Genomic DNA, 22,137 nt, shown 5'->3' on the forward strand with positions numbered 1-22,137 from the left:
CTTTGCAATAATACCACAAAATGTGAAAAGTAGCTGATGCTGGCTTCAATTATTGACAATATACAGATTTTAATCGGTAAAGTGGGAATGCAAACTGTCGGATTGAATTTTCTCAGAGAGTATGATGAACTTCTTATGTCAAGGCGTTAAATGAGAGCGTGGAAACGCTGAGACGGGGGCTGCGTGTAGGGACGAACCTCCAACGACTCGCCACCTGAATCTGCAGCTCCTCTCAGCTCTACTGAGCTTCACTGCTCTCGTGAGCGGAAGGTTTGTTATTAGTGAGACTTATCATGGGAAATATTTTCATTTTTAGTGTTAAAGGTCTTCTCACATCATGAGAAGGTCCCTGGTTTGAATCCAGATTGGGTTTTGGGGCCTTGCTGCGTGGAGTTACCATGTTCTTCCTGTGCATGAGTGGCTTTTCTCCAGCAGCTCCAGTTTAGGGCCAAAGACATGCGCTTCAGGTTAATTGGTGACTCCAAATTAGTACATTTGATAATAGTTAATAAGGCTAACTACGGTCAATACTGTCCAAGCACGATATGTAACAACGACCCAAATTGTTATAAAATATTATGTAATAAAACCTGATCAATAATGTAACACGATGCTGATCTCAAAACTTAAAACCTATTTAATATTACATTATAGGGCAGGCAAAAATATTTCTCCCATAATACTGTAATATTTTTATTACATCATAAGGTGAGTCAAGGATTTCAAGGTTTGAACTTTAATTGCTTCCATTTGAATAAAACTAAAAAAATCTGTTCTGAAAGTTTGGACTATTTGTTTATACATATATCTTTATACAGTTTATGGTATTTATGTATGATTGCTGTTGCCCAAGTAATTTCTCTCTCTCTCTCTCTCTCTCTCTCTCTCTCTCTATATATATAAATATTTCTCCAATCATCATTAAAAGTAATGTGCAATTATTAAACACATTAAGATCACATTTAAATTCTTAAATATTTCTCCATTATTGACCGGTTATTACTTTTCGTGTTTTATTACAATATCTTTAATAATAATAATCCGGGTCAGTGTTACATTTTGTTGTTGCTCTGGGGCTCTAACAAGGCTCATTTAATGCACATTACCAAATGATTGTCAGCTTTGTTTGTGACATCTGTGCGTTTCCCTCTTGATGTGGTAATTGGTGATTTTATCTACAAAGCTCTGATGTTCACCACATTCAAATGAAGAACCGCATGAAGCGTGTCCCAGAGCTTCGATTATTTGTTTTATTCGGGTTTAACACTGACGGAGCAGAGCGATCCTGACGGAGCAGAGCGATCCTGACGGAGCAGAGCGATCCTGACGTAAACGCTGCAAGAAGCTACAGAGAAACTTTTAGATTTATGAAATAAAACTGCCTCAAAGACCCAACTGGCTGCTCACAGTTAAAGCTCCTTTCTGAACCGGCGTTTGACGTCTCTCTCTTTCTTTCTCTGTCGCTTGCAGTCAGGTCAGCCTGTCCATCACACAAGAGCCTCAGCAAACCCCCACAGGACTAATTACAGAAAGGGCTGTATCTGTTACAGTCGGCTGCCACTTAGAAGCACGCGAGAGAGCAGCTAACGGGCTGCTCTTTGGCTGTAAGTACTTGGCTTGTTAGGCTGTCAGCAAGTGATAAAATACAGTGTGAATAACGGAGAGAACCGAAAAAAGCCTTGATTGACGACTCGAACAAAGAGCTTTGTTGGATCCCTTTGAACATGCGTCACTTGGCCAGATGCTGCAATGCTCTTTCTCGTGTGTGAAAAGGTTAAACGGAGAGGTCGGAGGTCGTCCTTCATCAGGTGAAAAGGTATCGGGCGAGGCCACAAACAACTCCTGAGAACAGGAGGCCACCGATGGCAGCGGTTGTGGCTGTAACTCTACCTGAGCTTGTGCAGATAATGAAATGAGATCATGCTCTCCAGCCACATCAGAGCCAGCGTTTCCCCCTCGGCGTTATGAAACAAACAATCACCCGGAATTTCTCCCTCCAGGACCGAGAGTCTGATTTACAGTGGATTTTCCCTCCTCCGCACTGACGTTACTCCGAGCGCCGACTCTTTGGCCTCGACAGAAGCTTTGATCCCCGGCGTAGTTTGCTCTACTTCTTAATGGCGCTTCCTGTCCAAACACCAACGAGGCCACGGTAACAGTATATGGGCGCACATGAAGCTAAAAGGGTCTTCCGCTTCCTCCCGCCTGATGATCGATGGGGATTGTTCCAAACAGGAACTTCGGACATTCTTGAATGTTTGAGAGTCCGATCCTCTCATTACTGAGATTAGACAAAGTTTAGCATGGAGACGTTTACCTGCAAGGGGATTGGATTAAAAACACAGCAAGTATGTCTTCTCAATTATTATATTGTGAGCACTCAGGGTTATTAAGGCAGCCGGTTCTGTATGCAATATATGTGCAAGTTTGAAGATTTATGGGTCTCTGGGAAACAGTTAATGGATGAAGCTTTGCAGGCAAACAAATAAATCACAAATGTCTAAATCAAACACAATTTCCCAAGGAGACCTAATACACCTTGTAACTGATGCAACTATAATTTTTTGATGCACAATTTAAACATTTTAGCTGCAATATGAGGATAAAACATAGTGGGGTTTTTTTTATGCTCAACAAAGTGAAGAAAATAACTACAAGCGTTGAGCCAAATAGCTTACAATGCAAAAAGCAGCACTTTATGTTCACACGTCTCAGGTTTATCCATTTATCTCTCAGTTTAAGTCTTTCCAGCTTATTTTGCTGATAAAAGGAAACATTTTCTTTTTACTTCACTTCAAGAGAAACATTTTCAAGCAAAATTCTGCCATTTTTGCAAAAAAATAGTAAGTGTTTAATTTGCAAGCCCACAGCTGTCTTTACAGGACAAAACAGTGATTAGTGTGACAGCAGCAAAGCACCGGTAGTGAACGATGAGATAAAAACAAGACTACTTACTCAGAGGAATCTATGAAGTATATTACAAGGGCTCCGATGCTGAGTGCGAATACGAGCACCACCTGGAGAAAAGTGGAGAAAGAGGACACTCCTGAATCATCCATCACTTTTACACCAAAAAAAGTTAAAATAAAAATCATTGACAAGAGACGTTTCATCTTTGTATCTTTGGAGGAAAGAGAAAAGGAGGACAGCAGCTTGTTTGATCTGTGTGACTGGCAGTACAAACGTATTCTAGATTATAAAGAGAATTCTTGTGCTTAATCACATATCATTGAAATGCTTTATTAGAAAGGTTAAGGCACGGGAAGTTTAATTTCTTCATGAAAAGACACTGATCAGTTTGTTTCATTGTTCAGGCATGTACACGCACAGACTCCCCCGTTTCTCTTATTTTGCAGCTTCTCGTTAATGTACCCGACTGCAAAATGTTCTAAAGTACATAACATTTTACACATGAATGTATAAAAGCAAATGGAACACGGTAAAAGTTGATTTGTTTGAACTTTTTTGAACTTTGTAAACATGCCGACTCAATAAATGCACATTTTAAAGATAACATTTCGACATTTTTTATTCATATCTAATTGCACTATTTAAAAAAAAGTATTTATATCACTGCAAATGGAATATTTGTGGATTTGTGGAATGGAAATTTGATCAAATTTTATGATTTTATGACAATTTGCAGGCTTTTATTTCCCCCAAAAACTGGTGTAAAAGTCTGTTGGCTCATCAAAACACCCAATTTTAAATCTGAAACGGCAAATTACTATTTAGTGCGAGACAACATATGTGCAGGGTGAAAGCTGGGGGGGCTTCAAGTTAAAGCTGGACCTCAGTAGGAGGGTCTCATCCTTTCACACGATGAAAAATACGATCCATGAGCAGAAAGTATGAGACGACACTGTCGACAGTAAAGCAAATGTTATGACACAAAGAGAAATGTTTTTCAAGGTTTCTCAATGAGCATCGACAGACCTTGACAGATCTCCTCAGCCTGTTATAATTGTGTTATATAAACCAAAAAGAAGGAGTCACAGTCTTGAGCAGCAGTGTCACAAACAGCCTCGCCGGTCACTGTATATCTGACAGTGTAAATAAACACACAAGCGCCCGGTACATCGTGTAAATTTGCGGCAGAAGAGTGGGCGAGGTGACAGAACGTGGCTTCAGCTTTCACAGACGGGGTGGGTGGGGGTGGGGGGGTGGGGGGGTACAGCTGAGCTCCAGTCTTCAGCGAATAAACCGAACCCCCGAATCCGAGGAAGCCGAGCGGGCCGGGGGGCCGGGGGGCCGGGAGGCGGGATGCGGGCCGGTAAACAGGAGAATCAGCGGAGGCTGCCGAACAAAACAAGAGTTGTCGGGTAACAGCTCTGACACTGATAGAGCTGAGGTGAAACTTAATCACCGCTGCCAACGCCGCAGGAAATCAGACCAAACTGTAAACACAAAGCCGTTAAATGGAGAATAAGCCTGAAACAAATCGAGCTCCGGGGCCCGATGCTCTGATTCAGTCCGCCTGCGCTCTCAAGTCACATGGTGACAGTAGAAAACACAGAATTCATGAGGAGAGTCACAAATGAAACATTTGGCAGTGTGAATCTGATCACTATAGTAACATTGGTAACTCGGGAAGTTTCTATCAGTCTGTTGCTTGTTACTTATTTTGCACAGGAAAAGCTGCAGAACTGTTCACTTGTTCAATCGCTGTCATCTTAATGGTTACTACATCGCTAAACTCTTCTTTATTGTCGGAGAAGCTAATTATCTGTCCTCCTAGAAGCAACATGTAAAATGTAAGCCTGCGAGCAGAATTTGGTAGAAAGGTCCTGAGCCTGGAATTGAACCGTCTCTTCACTGTGAGGTGGGACTGCTCACCATGCATCCAACAACTTATTGCCTAACTGAAGCATTACTGATAACAAATCACGTCACAATCTATGAGTTTTTAAAGACTTTCCGTGAAGCACTGGCGGTGTTGTGCAACCACCTTCCTAATCCTTTAAATACCGCGCCAATTGTGCTGCATCATCAGTTGCGAAGTGAAAGCCTACAATGGCTTCTTAATGCTGTTGTGAAACCAGCGTCCCAATTTCGCCTTGAAAAGCCATTTCTAATGCAGTTGATGCCCCGACCCCACGAGACACAGGAAGGAACAGAGCGGAGAGGTTTTGGCCAGACAGCAGAACAAATGTTTTACATCCCGAAATACACTACCAGGTTATCTGCGACCCCACCAGGCTTTCATCTATTTAGAAATGACACAATGGCCATCCTGAACAAGAAACCAATGAGCATACATAATGAATGAGCCCAGTCTGATTCATTTCCATGATGTGAAATTGTGTTGTCAACCTGCAACCACTGATGGCTCCGTAATGACAAAAAGCTCCCGCATGCATTTTTAATCGACCTTTTCCTCTTTGAAAGCCAGCAAATCTCTTTATGCCTCTGACCGTCGCCGGTTCACAATCCGGAAGCCACGTCGGTGCAACCCTGGAAATGCTAATGCCACCAGCTGAACCGACTCGGCAGCGGCAGTAAATAAAACACACGGGCGGTAACAAGGAGTCAAGGCTGGGCCCGTCAATCAGGCGACAGCAGACAGTGCCAGAGTCCATCATTCATCTCGGTCACCAGATAATGATGCGTCACATCTGGATCTGCAGCCACCCTCGGCAGATGGCTCCACCCACCAGCGGGGCACGGGGAGCTCAGACTCACAAAGCCGGCTGCATGACAACCAAGAGAGCTGCCACAAAGTGCTCGGACCAATTTGCATGTCGTACATGTTCTTCACTTAATGTCGGCGCCAATTAGAAGACAGGAAGGAAGCCATTTCGCTGCAAAACTAAATGTCAAATATTTTCTGTGAGATATGAAATTTATTCTTCACTGCCAGAATGCAGGAAGCACGACACTGTCAGTCACACATGCATTAAAATGAAGCCAGTCGAGTGTTAAGTCAGGATGCAACTTGTTGGATATGTCGAACCTGTCCTCACAAAGAAAATCAATCTAATAAACCTAATCTTAGACATATTAGATAAAAAATAAAACAACAACAAAAAAAAACGATTTGTCTTGGCTCAGGGACTTGAGCCAAACATTAAAATATCTGCGGGCCTGCAGAGTGCAGCGGCAGGTCTCAAGCATTCAGGAGTCAACCTGTAAACATCAGCGAGCCCACTCATGCTCCTCCACTCTTCCTGGAGTGTGACTCACCATCAACCAGCATGAATACCTGCCAAAGACGCAGGAGCTGCACCTCGACTGTGAGGGGTGAGCGGGCCGATACTTCAAATCCAAATTATTCAGGTTTTTTTTTGTTTTTTTTCGAGGAACGTAAAGCGACAGGGATTTTACACAGTGCCACGATAAACATTTACAAAATGAAATAATGAAATACAGATCACAGGTTTTCATTCAATGCAGTGAAGACACAGAGAGCTTCATCCCATAACAATCACAATCAATGTGAGACACATTAAATATCAGCAGCATTTCTCCCGTCAATCTACTTTTATTGCCGTGACCCAGTTAAAAGTATCTGATGATTCAGATAAGGTGGAAACATGTTTCACTAATTCTTCAGTGGGAGTCTTTGTCGCTGGGCGAGACGCTGCCGCAGCTAAAACAGGCTTCAGAGGAACCAGAGGTCAGTTTGTTCCGTATTCTCTTAAAGCCTGCGGTCACTGTGGGATCAAACCTCTCATTGGTGGCATGCCAGAGATTTGTGAGTACGGTCAACTCGCCTTTGTTTAGCTAAACGGTGGCTGCATTAGGAGCTGGACACAGCGCCACTCTGTCAGTAGTGGCCACTTGTGGCATTGCGGCAAAAAAAGCCACCAACTGTTGTGTTGTTGAAAACAGAATTTATTTCTTTTTATTTCTTTTTTGGTTTCAGTAAGAATATCTTTCAATACATTTTTGTGGAGCAAATTCCTTTCTGAATGATGCACCAGACCAGTAATTTTTACTCAAGTGAGCAGGTGAGCCTGGTATTTAGTTTCTACACTCCATATGATCAGGCAAAAGTATCCGGTAACATCCAGTTCACGCATCCATCTTTAAAGAGAAATGATCAGTCATCAGCCGACTCTGGCTTAGTGTTCCTCCTCTGTATGGATAGAAAATCCACTAATATAACAATTTGACATCTCAATTTACCCAAAGACTTAATATGCTGAAAATAATCTCTCTTCGGTTTTTGTTTACTCTTTTTAATGCTGCATCTAATTCATGTATATGTGTATGTCTTTAAATCTTGACTATAAAAAAGTATCTACATTTTCTCTGCTATTGATTATATTACCTTGAAACATCTGTGACAAAGCCACAATGCAATCAGCAGGTCCTAAAACTACTTTATTGGCTATAACTCACTGTGCAAACATAAAAATAACATTCTAGCCCATAGTGACCAAAGTGGTCCAGCTTTATGAGCTATGTTTAGGTGACTGTCATCATTGTGGCGGACGCAGCGTTCACTAAGACTGTCCTGGAACTTTGTTTACAGGGATCCCGGGTAGTTTATTCTTTGCCCGGGGTGATAACAGCGAATTATCATGTTTTTACGACGACGACTGCAAACATGATTGACGGCAACCTTGACGAACGCGGACACCGAATGAACATTTGAGACAGTTACAGAGTCGTTACTGGTGAACCGGCTCCCCACCAGCTGACAGGACATTTTTGTTTTGTTATAATTTTAAAACCCAAGATTAGGGACTTGGCATTCGCATCTGATTGGGATAACAAAAGTATAATCTGATTTATAATGGATTTTTCAGTCAAATATGAGTCATCTAACAAAACTGTTCCAACTCTTACTATGAAAGACTAGAAATTGACAGATCGGGCCTTTAAAACGCAGCTGCGTCCCACTTGAGTCCAGACTTGTATTCTCTGGCTGTGTCTGCATGCGCCCCGTGTTTGTGCTGACAGGCAAAGACGCAACAAGCATGCAAATGGGGGTCTTGGGTGGCGCTCCTGAAGCCTGCCTTCCTCCTCGAGCGTGATCTTAATATTACCTGACCAGCATGTGTTTCACAAACAGTTGATGACTTCATCTGCCTTGACAAGAGATTACAGTTAAACGGTTCAAATCACAGCATCAGTGGGGAAAGTGCTGGCCGGCCTTTTGTTTCTGATGAGGTCGCACAGAAAATACAAGTTTCCCCTTTAGTGGTTAATTTTCTTTCCCATACATTTTCTACACACATAATTGTATCATCTATGTCTTCTCACATATGCACAGAGACACTCACATTCCCACTTTTGGGTAATTTAAAGTCAAACTGAACCTGCATGGATCTTGAGTGTGGGAGATTGATTGATTGATTGAAATGTTTATTTCGAATATAAGGTACAAAAACAATAAGAAAAAAAGAAAATTAACAACAAAGTTTTCCTCTTAGTAAATAAATAAATGAATAACAGTAATAATAATATAAAATAAATCAAGAAAAACATCGTCAGATGAGTATTCGAAAAGGAGTGAGAAGAAGTAAAAACTTATTTACTCTCACCCCTTGTCACAAGTAAATAATATAATTACTTCCTTCCATCTCTTACATACATACAGAGATACACACACACACACACACACACACACACACACACACACACACACACACACACACACACACACACACACACACACGTGTTCTGTGCAGTACATAGAATATATATACATACACGTCCATTCATACATATCTACAGACATAAACACCTGTACCCACACGTATGCGTATGAACACGGAAGAACGTGCAAACTTTGCACAGAAAGACCAAAACCTGAACGAGGATGGATTCTTGCTGTGAGGTGAGAGAGCTAACCACTACACATAACATGTGGCTTTGCAGCAAACGAGCATGTGAATTCCTGCTGTGAAAACTTCAATATTTTGTCCATTTGGAATGTAGTAAAGACAGGGTGAAGAATTTAACAATAATCTCACAAGCTATTACACTATTTGCTGGTTATTCCAATATTAAAGTAGCATTAAAAACATAATCTGAATGTGGAATAACTGCAAACTATAATGTAATAAAGGATAAATAAGACTGCATTTCATGAAAATTAAATGTTTTTATTGTAGTGGGAAACAAAGTGGATTGTCAAATCTGTTCACCGAGGATAAATCAAATGCAGCACCCACTTTCCTTAATTAGGCTTTTAAATCTTTTCTGTTTCTTACTTTCATGCATTTAAAATGGCCAAAATGAATACGCTGTTGGCAGGTATCACGCTCTTGGTCATTATCACATCACTGGTTGCTTCAAGTCTTAACCAACTATATCTGATACATCTTTTCATATTACCTTAATAATAACTCTATCATAAGTGCTATTTATTAATTTATTATATGAATGTATATCATATATATTCAATTCTGTCGTGTATAAATGTACTCTTCTATGTTTTTGGAGCATACTCTACTATATCTCAGTAAAATACATATTCACAAACATACAAATGATAAATAAAATAATTAAAATCTTTAATGTGAATCCCATGTGGTATTTTACTGCCCTGGGAGCTTCGGTCATCAAATAATGAACATCAATTTCACCTGCAAGTGACGAAACCCACAGAGGATCGTCCACAAACTCCAGAAACGTGACTTATGAGAAAGGCAGAAGGTAAATAACCACATCTGTCACTTTACGAAATAATATCTCCAAAGTGGCCGAAAGAAACGTGCGGTTTGTTTGAATGTCCCACTTTGTGCTTCTGTGGCTGCTGTTGGTACTGATGAGGTGTAGATCACCAGCGCCAGTTACTGACGGTGGTGACGTGTTTCCTAGCAACAGCAGACAAACTCCTGTTGTGAAAAATCCTCCTGAGAAATCGAGATCACACTCGAGGGGAAAGCATCGGAGGGCTTCTTTCTATTTTGGTGTCCACTGCGCACGTCGATGAACAACAGCTAAAGTGCTGTTTGGAGTCTGTTTGGCAAATTAATTATTAAAAAAAAACCCTAAAGCAATTTGTAACTTCGATCCACGTTGATTTAATTTATGAAAATCGAATTTACTCCTAGAAAAATACTGCAACTTTTCTCTTTCTTTTATCTAAAGGCTTTAAACTTAAATTGTTTGTGCATGAAAGGATGGGTAGCGAATGCTCCTGGATTATGAGAATTCAGTCGAATGCTGAAGCTCTGGGGCTGTTTTTATATGATGAGAACCAATTACTGCCCAGTCCTTCATTCTGCTCTAAACACTCCCAAAAAACTATTCAAAACAGGTAAATTGAAGGGAAAATGTAAAGTGAACGGGTTGCGTTCGTCATATTGGCCTTTTATTTGCTTCATTCACAGCCGATCACATTCAGCTAAAAAACCCCCACTAAATCTCAGTTTGGCCGAGAGCACGACGTTACTCATCACCAAACGAGATGACAAGCCCAGTACATACTGGAACACAGTCACTGACGACAGCAGCAGAAGGACGGTTATACAGACGATCCCCAGACTTTTCCGTGTGTGTGTGTGTGTGTGTGTGTGTGTGTGTGTGTGTGTGTGTGTGTGTGTGTGTGTGTGTGTGTGTGTGTGTGTGTGTGTGTGTGTGTGTGTGTGTGTGTGTGTGTGTGTGTGTGTGTGTGTGTGTGTGGTGACAAATTAGCTCATCATGTGTCATTCTGATCATGCCTGCGCTGCCTTCATAATCTACTGATTCACGACTGAGACACGGCTCAAGGACACGGTGCTGGACGGGTTCAACGTGCGAGGATCGGCGACTCTGCCAAACTTATATCTTCACCCTCCGGACGGGTTTATCAAGGACATTAGAGCGATCAGCGGGAGAAAAATGACTGGAACTTGGGCTGTCAGCTTTGAAGAGGAGTTGAAGTGTCTCGAGAAGAGGAGAGAGAGAGAGAGAGAGAGAGAGAGAGAGAGAGAGAGAGAGAGAGAGAGAGAGAGAGAGAGAGAGAGAGAGAGAGAGAGAGAGAGAGAGAGAGAGAGAGAGAGAGAGAGAGAGAGAGAGCACATAAAAACCTTTGGGTTTTGGCAATAAGCCTGAAGTGATCCAGCTTTGTTTCTGGCAGCGAGTCCTTTCCCAGTGCCAAAAGTGCCTGATGCATTTTTATAACTGCTGGAGACGATTTCATGTCCCATCATAATTACAGCTGGAATCCAAAATAAGGTTGGGAGGATGAGTAAAAAAAAAAAAAAAAAGTGAATAAAAACTGTATTTGCAAATGTTAGTTATAGTTATGGAGTTAGTCAATTTTCTCCAGTCCTCAATTTTGTCAAGTAATTTGACAAATTTAATACATTCTGTGCAAATAATATGTATGCATGTATAATTGGATATAGTCAAACAACTTTATTATATTTATTCTAAATTACATATCATGAATTTATTAAAAAAAAAAAAAAAAGTAATTTATTGATGCTTTTTCATCAGATAATTGTGTTATTATAATATATATATATGATAGTTCTAACATGTGTAAATTATTTGAATATTAAATAAGTGGAAGAAAAAGAAAACTATATATTATTTATGGAAAAGGGGTGGGATTTAATAAGTTATACTTCTTCCCACTCCTTTTCGGACATGCGATCTGACTATATTGTTCTTCTGTAGTTATTCATTGTTTGTGTGATAAAACATCTTTGGTTATCTGCTGTGCACCGTCCGAAACGAAATAAAAAAAAATGAAAAATGAAATGAAAAATAAGCCAGGTTCTTTTGCAGGTACAAAACGCAGGTCCCAGAGGACTCCCAGTCCTTCTCTTACACTGAAACCCAAGTACGCACATATCTTTTCTCACCTTGCAGCAGTGATGTGCAGTGTCTCACCTCTGCTCACACCTTTCAGTGATTCGCGGGCTTGAAACTGTCACTCAGGCGAGGCGGTGAAACTGTGCTTTTAACCCCGGTGTTGGAGAAAATATAGGCAGGAGATAGATTATACTCCAAGGAGAGAATATTACTTCATTTAGGAGCTCTGGGCCGTGGAATATGTGTGAGCAGCACACACTCCTGGAAACGGCGACTGTGATGGTTATTATAGTTGAAGAATCCTCCCCGACGGTGCCATAATCCTCTGAGTGCTTTTTGGCCGCTGAAAAAACTTCAAACTGATGAATGTGATACTCTGAAGTGAACCACGGCCAGTAAAATCCACCAAGGAGCAAGATTAAGTCAAGCCAGGTATTTTGTTGAATGTTTGTCTCGCGTGTGTCGAATACACGATTACATACGGTGGCCCAAAAGGGTCAACGCAACAGCAAAAGTAATGCAACAACAATGCAAATCTTCCATCATTTAACTGATGGAAGATACTATAAATACATTGTCAGCACTTCTTGAAAGAAACTTGAGGCGATGATAATAACTACAAACATTAAAGCAACTGAAAACAGTCGTCATATTCTTAAAGCTGCTAATGAAGGAGATTCATGCTGATAGTAATGTCACTTACAACTGGACGTGTTGTCCAAGTACTGACAGGAGGACAGTAACAGAGTAAACAGGAGTTTAGTGAAATAGTAAATGTTAAGAAAATACCTTGTTAGTTTGTCAATAATCAGAACAATGAGACTTTAAAAGAAGCCCAATGAAACTCATGTAAGTATTAATTTAACTGTAGTAATCCCATTACACATTACCAACGCTGTATTTCTTTATAATGTGTTTTTCCCAACGCATGGTGATAAAACTACCCGGGTTAATCCACAGTATCACGACCTGAAGTATTTTAATATCCCGGCACTGTGTCATGGATTACATTAGTATTTCTTGCCTCCACTGCAGACGTGGATAAGTGAGCGTCTGGCACGCAGGCATTTAAAGCTTTAGCTTCCTGTTAACTGAACAGTTCCTCTCCTTGCAGGGAATCCCTGGGAACCCTCACAGGCACAGTGGGTGTCTGAAGTAACTGGATGTAATATTGGGGCTTGTACTGCATCATTCAGAGAGCTTCCTCGGGAAGACAGTATGGAATCCAGAGCAGGGCTTCATCATTTTCTTTTGTGCCTGCGACTTTTCATACACGAGTAAAACCGCTGGGTTTAAGGGATTTCTTTCTCATCTTGTCAATAAAAGCAGATTATTCCTTTGTCCCGCAGGCTTCCTGTGTAGCTGCGTGCAGCTGCTTCCACATCATCAGGGATCACCACCAGCATTACAGACAGCAGTTCCAGGGGGATAGGCCCAATCTTTGGAAATAACGTAGTCTTTCCTACCACTGAATGCATCCCCCCTCCCCCGAATGAAAAAACTGAATTGACAGGATTGTGTCACGCAAATGACCGTTTCCCGTGTCAATGTTTCCCAAAATTGTAAATGAATGTCAGGTCCGACCTTTACAAATTAAATCTTCTGACACGCGTAACGGAACGATCTTTCACTTCCCAGGAGTCATTTTGGATATAAAACCTGATTTCAAAGGTTGCAGCATTAAAGTCAGAGGACACGACTCAAATCTGTCTATTTCTCGGTCTAATTATTTCTGAAGAATTGGTACGTACACAACAGGTTTTTATTTCTTAATGTGTTTTAATGAAGCTGTCCATGCTTGGCCGCCTTCACCCCATAATCAGGTGGGATCCAAAGCCCCAAAACCCAAATTCAAAACAGTACAGATCATAGATGGATCCATGAAATTATATAACTTTTATATCCTTAAGTTATTTCCCTTTGTGAAAAGTTATTTCAATTATTGGAAGAGTTGCTTCAGGTTCACTAAAGTATCGTTCTCACTTAATTTAACGTCTCAATTCGGAGATCATTTCCCAATCAACCCTTGACCTTTAGAGGAACACAGAAAACTAAAGCGTTCAGCTCAAACCTCACGTTGATTTCAATAAGTCATTATAGTGCAGTTTGCATTCTATCATGCAGGAAGCAACACCTGGAAAACGTTTCCATGGCTGATCTTTACGTGACGAGCGGAGCCTGTGTTATTGTAGTAATCCTCACTGGACCTTCCCCCCCGTAGTGAAACGTAATGAGCAGCGTTGACTTGCAGCCTCTCAGCAGGATAAAGACTTTAAACCAGAGGCTACAGTTCACAAGACATCACCCGTTTGGGTTGAAATAAACAACACTGCAATTAGTAAGAAGTTCTTGAATGAATATTTATGCCGACTGTATCTGATAAGTATCTTGTTACACTTTACTACACATACCGACTGCTTTTTGAAAGTCTGATAAACCTGGAACTACTTGAAGGAATTTCATTGTATGTGTTTACGATGTACAATGAACAAAAAAAATACACATATATATTATTATATTTGCTAATTAAAGTAAATTTCAAGCTCATTTGTTAATATTTCTGAATTATAGACTCAAATCTTCTCAGAAACTATACAGTTAAAATTCTTAACAGTAAAAATGCGCTGAGTTTTAACAGTACGACGCTATAGGAATTCATTTTATGATCTTTACTGTATGTTTGCTGAATATCACAGCCAAGTCTGTGAGCGCCGATCATGTCGATCAATAATTCAGTGAAATAAACAAGTGTCTCCTCTTTTCAAGACTCCAACTTCTCCTCCTCTAACCTCACGTTATCTTTACTTCTTGTACCTTCGGCTGTCAGCAAACATGAGTCAGAGCACATTATTATGCTCATAATTAGAAGACATCTTATTTTATTAACGGCGCACAAACATCATGAAGCCAATATAAACAGAAGATGACGCCACACACAGACTCTGAACATTGGGTTTTTTTTTTTTTTTTGCTAATTACAGGAGGCACTGGAGGAAACTTCCTGGCACGACAGTTCCTGGCAGCTCATTACAAGTTTCCATTCCTGCGAGGAGACCCAGAGCCCGGAGCTGCTGCGCCGCACCGCAACGCCACTGCACTCAAGCTGCGATGTGCTCAGGGACCCGGAGGAGACTAAGTAAAAGGCTCCCGTGTGAAGGAACAACACAGGAGGGAGTTTCACAAAGAAATATAAAAATTTAAAAATAAAAAAATAAATCTTTTGGGACAAAACATCTGTGCTTGTTTTGGGTATTTTATTATGAAATCCTGATACACTTTACTAAACTTTACACAGTCTGTGCATAATTAAATGTTTTTTATATTATTTGTAGGCCACACACACAGTGTAGGTTGATAGCGTGGATGAACTGTTGAGGACAGAGAATCATAAATAAGAACTTTCTCTGCGACTGCTACAGTTTATAGCGACATAATTCACCGATTTATCCCCCAATAAAAATAATCCCTTCACTCAGGGTGTCCAACGTAAATGCAACTGTAGGAAATGATATTAATCTTTCAAAAGGAAATCATCTCGAGGGGACAGGAGTCCATCCGGCAGAGGGAGAAGATCTCTTGTTATTGTCAGCGATAAACAGCGTACTCCTGAGAATAGAGGTCTGCCTCGGGCGGGGCTGCAGGGTCTCCACAACCGCTCGCGCTTTCTGGTTCACTCCGTAAGTCAACATCAACCCACCGAGCTCTAATCTGTGCGGCTCAGTGAACTTTAGGGCTCACAGCATGAAAAATAAATAAATAAATAAAAAAAAAAAAACCTGCAGATTTCTACTGGGACCCCAGAAAAGAAAGACGATAGACAGAAGATGCAGGGATTCTAAAATAGAAACTCCACATATTGTGATTGTAGCATTGGATTAAAAAGAATTTAAAAAAAAATGATTTCAAAAGCAATGATAATGACCTTTGTGTCCGTGAGTGGAGAACAGCCCCTCTGGTATTCTGCCTGAAATTACATTTTGGGATAATGTGGCACTCAGAAAGAAACGTGAAGTGAGTCCATGAGAAGTGACTCTGTTGTTGAAGGCATAAATGCGGCCGTTTCAGCACTCAGGTTCCCTTTCAACTGTTTACACAAAATGTAGAATTGGCGACGAGCGACACTTTCCTGCTCCGATATATTTTAGATTAAACTTGTGGATCATTGCTTTTGTTAAATATTTGTATTTTATCCCCCCCCACTGTGTAAAAATAAAACCATGTAAAAAAGACTAATGACCTAATTTGAGGAGAGAATATTTATTTCCAGCCGCTCACTGGCACAATTAGTGAGTGTTTCTCAATTACGAGATGTGTTATTATTTGTGTATTATCTCCTGAATTGTAAAGAAATACTTGAGTGAGCTTCCCTGAGTGGAAAAAGTGCACGCATGGCCAGTCACAAAACACTTCCCATCAATATTCCTGTTTATAACCAGGAGGTATTTTACCCAGAATGCATTTGGAAACAAAGGTGGTGGTTCATTATTGAATTAGCGAGTAAACAAGCTATTTATTGAGAAGACTTTGAGAAGGAATTGCAGCCCATGACCAGATAAATCAGATAAAAGTCTTATTAGGAGTCACTTGTAAGATTGATTTTCAATATTAACCCCATCCTCCCCTAAAACACCGCCAGGAAATAGACTTTACTTATTAAATACATTTTACTACTTGGCCGTTTTTATGTAATTCAGCAATTCTCCCACACAACAGCTGCATTGTTTGATGACTGGACATAAATGTGGAACAACTTGGGGTTCATTCACTATCACACTTCTGCACAAACGTAACTATACATTTATTTCCAAAAAAGAAGACACTTGGAAATGCCTTATAATTTCACTACAACATATTCAAAATATGCCTCCTCTGTCCAGTTCTGGTATAGCCTATTGAAAACTCAACACACAAATTCTAAGATGTTATTCAGCCTGCTTTAGCATGACAGATATAATCTATCTTCTATCATCAATGGCCTAAAAATTACTTAAAAAGAAAACACTAGAATGAAATATTGATAGAACCGATCCATATTCTGCAGAGAAATCAAGAAAACAGCAGCTCTCGGTTCAGGAATTAATGGAAAAATAAATTGAAAGTGAAATGTTCTCTATCTTTTGAAAAAATCTCATTTCAACCAAATTAACTTTTATCGGTGTTGGGTTTTTTTGGTTTTTTTTAAAGAATCAAGCTTAAAAAATATCTACACTTCAATCTTCAGATTTCTGTTTTTCTGTGTCAATCTTTATTAAACACCAATTTATATGACAGCTTTGCATTCAGTGCACTCTGCCTCACATTTATCCCCACCAGGTAAAGTACTGTGGAAGTCTGTGCAAATTGAATTCATGATCAATAAATAGTCCCTGGAAAAAAAATGGAACAAAATGTGAAATTCGAATGGTTTTATAACCAGAGGCCTTAATCAGGATGTGAACGGTGGACTAAGTGGACGTTTGGTCATCTAAAGGTGAAAAACAAAAAAATAAGCTCATAATAAACACTTTCTCTACGGAAAAGGGTTTGTATTTTGAGGTTTTACTTTGGTTGGTGATTTGAATCCACAATTCTCGACGGAGTTAAAAGAGTGAAAACATTTCATCCTAAACACAAAGTAAAAATAATAGCTTGTTTTACACTTCATCCTCAAATCAATGAGTCTTTTCAAAACGTCTGAATTTAAAATATATTAGACGCAGGTAATGAGCCATAAGATTTTGAGAGGAATTATCAACATCATCTGATGATAAAAACTACAAAAAACTGACCAATTGTAAATAAAAACAATGTTAAGTGTTTTGATTTGTGTCGATAATTGATGTAAAACTAATCAATAAAATTGCTGCTTATATCTAAGTGACTTTTTAAGCCATTTTCTTGCTTCCTGCTGTAATCTATTACAGCATCTCACTCCAGCTCTTCTGACGGAGCTGAGCTGCAGATTTTATGCCTTTTATGAGACACAATTTTCTCTGCTGCAGACTGCGATGATAAATCAGGTACCGTTAACCTTCACCTCAGGTTGAGTAGCAGGGACGCAACAAATCAAGCGTACGTTTTTCAGATTCACATGAAAAAGCCCTTTCACAAAACTTTCAATGAACTTTGCACGGATTTTGTTTAAGTAAATATATTTTCAGGATCGCTGTGGTTTTTTGATAATAATTCATAACATATGTAATGTTGTTGTGAAGGTGTTTGATATCGTTTAAAGGGGTCATTTTATCCAGCTTTTCAACACTGTCACATGGGTCTCCTTGGTTCAAATCGTTGTATTCAAAGTTTATTATCCCTAAATTCAGCTTTTTCTTGATTTTCATCCATTGCAACATAGGATTATAGGAGCTGCATTCAGAATCTGCTGTGTCTGTGTGAGCTGGACTGGCTCCGCCCACACATGCCCATCTTGGGAAGAGGTGGAAGTACTTCCTCTCGTGGTGCCATGTGCCAGAGCAGAGCTGCCCAATTGTGGGAGGAGTCAAAGGGAGGGCCTACCTTGATTGGGACTGGCTAAACCCCCGATGACACTATATAGGGTTTGATTTCTGATTGGCTGGTTGGAGCAACACACTTTTTAAATATTGCCTGGGCGTGAGATGACAGATATTCTTCACTTCTGGAGCGTCATTCCAGGTATGGGGACGAAAATTACTGTTGGAAAACCATGAGAAAGGGAATTTTGGATAATATGAACCTTTTAGTATTCAACAAATATAATTTTACGCCTGCATGTCGATTTTAATATAATTTTACTCCTGCACCTTTATCATTCATTATTATTAGTAATGGTGGCAATACAAACATAATGGTTTTGCTTTTGCAACTATACTTTTACAACTGAAAACAGTCGCTTCATATTTGCCATTAGCCATATAGTACAGATATTAAGATAATCATGGGGGGAGTAAAGCACTTTGAAACTGGAACCCCCCCCCTCGTTAAACCCCTGGCAGCCACACACAAGTGCTCAGTTTATGTTTCATGTTGTATAGGTTGCACTGTAACTACGCGCAGCCTGAAACCGGATCCTCTGTTTGTTTGACACTGGTCACTGTACAGGGTGAGCAATCTGATCTATGAGTACTGAGGTCGTCCTCGCCGAGCTGTGAAAACCATGCGGCCATCCTTCAGCATTTTGTATCCAGCCCACTGGAGCATCCCCAAAAGGCTGCATGCTCTGCCCTGGTATAACGGAAAAGTTTCGCAACAACATTCAGATATTGAAATACCCACAATGAAACACGCAGGGTGGAACCCCAAATCCCACAGTGGCTTAGCCAGGATTTTTAAGCCATCCTGGAAGCAGCCCAAGCGCTCTCACAGTGAGGCGTAAAGAGCTTACCGCGGGAGGGGATGGACGTGTTTCCTCACCAGACTGTTGTTGTCCGTCGCAGCCGATGTACGAAGCCGTAATTCACTCCCAACGTTGATAACAAAGGATGAAAAGCAACTAAATCAATGTCATTGTCTGCTATCTTCCTCGGTGCGAGAGGAGAAACTTCTCACAGTTGAGTAAAAGTGACAAATCAGTTCTGTGACGGTGCTGAAGAGATATCACAATGCAAATAATGAATGTAAAATATGTTCAGCATCCGAGGAGCAGTACATACTATAACAAGGGTGTCAAAGTTGCTTTGGCTGCAGCCCAGTTGGATGTGAGTCGTCAAGCTGCACCACAACAGCATAATAACCTTTGAATAATGAAAAATCTAGAAATATTCAAGTAATTCTCTTTTTGAAATTTCTTTCAAAAATAAAAATGTAGGCTAATCCTACCGAGTGTTTCTGACTGAGCCAACAACCCACTAATCTTAACCCCACATGTTAAATCGAAACAGGGAGCCGGTTGGAATCCAAACAGCGGCTCATCGTATCGTCGAAATGTCATCATGTTAATAGAAACACAGAAATTTAAAACATGAGCAGGCAGATGACGTTTAAAACTGAACTGGCAGCTTATGGAGACCAAGAGTCCACCTCTGTTTCCCGCTGTGTGTTTGGTTCCAACCTAAGTGATCGTGCTACAGATCACTTTGGTGATCACCGCAAGCGTGCACAAATTGGTCAATAGTGGATGATACATGAGTGAACATACTTCCTGCGGTCAGAGAATCGGACGTCTTGCAAAGAACTGAACCTAAATCGAACTTTCAAACTGATAATCCTTCACGTGACCAACATCTATCAACCCCACACACATCTTCATCTTCCCTCCGCGTCTTCATCTTCTCTAAGTGGCTGTGTTCATTAATTAAATTGAACCTGCCAGAGGAAAGCCTGCGAGATCCTAAATATCCATCAAGAGTTGCTTCATTAACACCTCTTTCACGCCTGCCTTTCACTTTCTCACGCCGGCGCCAGGAAAGGAAAGACACTCTGAGCTTCACCACAACAGCAACGGTCTATTTTCCTGTGTGGCGTAATAATTTCTAGTGGAATCCGCAAACAAACAAAAATGAATTGGACAAATAGGGAAGAATCTGACAAAACTCACCCCTACAGTTTTAAGCATTCGATGTCACGCCGCCAGACTAATTATACTCCACTGATTGTTTGTGCCAAATGTGATGCTGCTGAAATTGAAGTGGCCAAACACAGAGAAGTTCCAAATTAGAAACGCCGCCTCACCCCTCTGCCTCCGGGGAACGGTAATCATCGCACCTGATACTCGCCGGTATCCAGCAGCAGTGCTGTGTCTGCAGCGAGGATTTGGCTCGGCGAGTAGAGAGCGTTAAGGATACGACAAGTCCGCGGGCTCTGCAGGGGACAGGCGAGCCACAGGTCGAGACAACGTCCAGTAAATGTGTGAAAGGACGACTCTGGTTCGTCTGTGAGCTGCACTGAGGGCGGATTTCATGAACGAGAGACGCCACACTAAGGCCAGAAGTGTTAAATTAAAAGTAACCTGGATGTGTTCGCGTTAACACTGCACGCATTGACAAACTGTAATCTCAGACTGAGTAAGCCGAAGTGTTATGTGGGAACACAATCATCTCTTGTGACATTTACACCACTGATGTTCGCGGAACGTGAAAAGCCACAGAGGGAATAACTCTGCCAATGAAGCTGCTAATTACACACAAGGGTTTATTTATTTAAGTAAAATGTGCATCAATGATTCAGAAAATTGAGAGCAGATCGAAGGCTACTCAACAGATTGTGTAACATCCTTTAGTCTCCTCTTCATATCAGCAGAACAAATGTCTGCACTTGTTTCCTGGATAGGAACACAGTAGCCTGAAGTTAATGTATAAACTGAAGGAAAATATTGATCTGTCAACGAGTAGAAAACTTGCATGGAAACTATAAAACCACTTCCGACCATATTATTCTGCGTATGATTGGGTGGGAGGAAAATGGCCGTTGTTTGTATTCAGCATTCTCACCTCTCTGGTTCTATTCCGGGTGGAATTTGCATGTTCTCCCTGTGCATACTGCGGTTTCCATCGACGTACCAAAACACATGCATTTGAATTCATCTGGTGACACTGACTTGCCTATAGGTGTGAATGTGAGTGTGGGTTGATCGTTTATCGTGGACTCTGCTCCAAGGCCTGTCTCTTTAAAATGGGCAAACCAGCGTTTCAGAAGCAGAGCAGTCTTGTCGTTCTTGATTTTTGTGCTTCGGACTTCTTCTCTGTGACCACCAGGTATGAAATAATGCTGAAATAATGAAGTGAAATCCGATGCGTTATCAACCCGACCTAGGATAGTGGGTCTCCATCTGAATGGCCAAATATGTCGATCATGAATTCACAGTGAATGCAAACATTTTATTACAGGTCAGTTTGTCTTTTACAATATTGTGCAGCCCTTATTATTATAAGTCGAAAGTTTCAGAGAAAGCAAGCTGATCTTAGCACAGTGCTATCACTATGTGATAATATGTATTAGGCTGACAGTAATGACTTGCTAAGATGTTCTCGGTCTTGACTGGAGAAAACCGACCGGCAGAGTAACTTTAGTCGCACATGGTATTGTTTCCTCCTGGAAGGTGCTGACAAAACAGGCCTGGCAGCTGCTGTCGCCCCCAAAATAGCGTCCGACTTAGAGGCGGGCACAGAGCCGAGCGACGCTGCCGCGTCGCCCTCTCCGCTGTGCCGGTTAGCGCGGTGAAAGTCACACACGATCCCGTTGGCACCAGAGTCCACAGGTGGCAAACAGCGGCCTGTCTTTGCCACAAGGCCACGGGCGTGCTGGAAGAATATCTGTTTACACGCGAGCGGCAACACTTGACGTCGTCATCCGCAGCCAGGAGTCAACTGGGAATGTCAGGAAAAGGGCACGTACGCTAAATGCCGTTGGAGGTCTCTCTCTCTCTCGCGTGCGCTGTGGCGAAAGTGTGATAATGAAGCTGAATTCTCAGCCATGTAAAAGGATAAAGTGCTCCCGTCACTTTCCAATGGCACATTTCTGCTGCAGCAGCACCACAAACAC

General features: G+C 41.0%; 1 protein-coding gene across 2 annotated transcripts in view; it reads right to left on the minus strand.

The window, feature by feature from the left end:
- The window catches only part of LOC308116372 (calcium-activated potassium channel subunit alpha-1a-like), a gene marked incomplete at its 3' end in the record, with an annotated part of 89,583 nt that overhangs the window by 48,723 nt on the left and 18,723 nt on the right, over positions 1–22,137 (minus strand). For both annotated transcript variants that reach the window (XM_080474534.1, XM_080474536.1), the window contains exon 3: positions 2,956–3,017. In XM_080474534.1, the coding sequence (XP_080330660.1) occupies positions 2,956–3,017 (62 nt within the window). The remainder of the gene's footprint in view (positions 1–2,955; positions 3,018–22,137) is intronic.

Source organism: Lipophrys pholis (assembly GCF_963383615.2).
Source record: "Lipophrys pholis genome assembly, chromosome: 1".
Lineage (NCBI taxonomy): Eukaryota > Metazoa > Chordata > Actinopteri > Blenniiformes > Blenniidae > Lipophrys > Lipophrys pholis.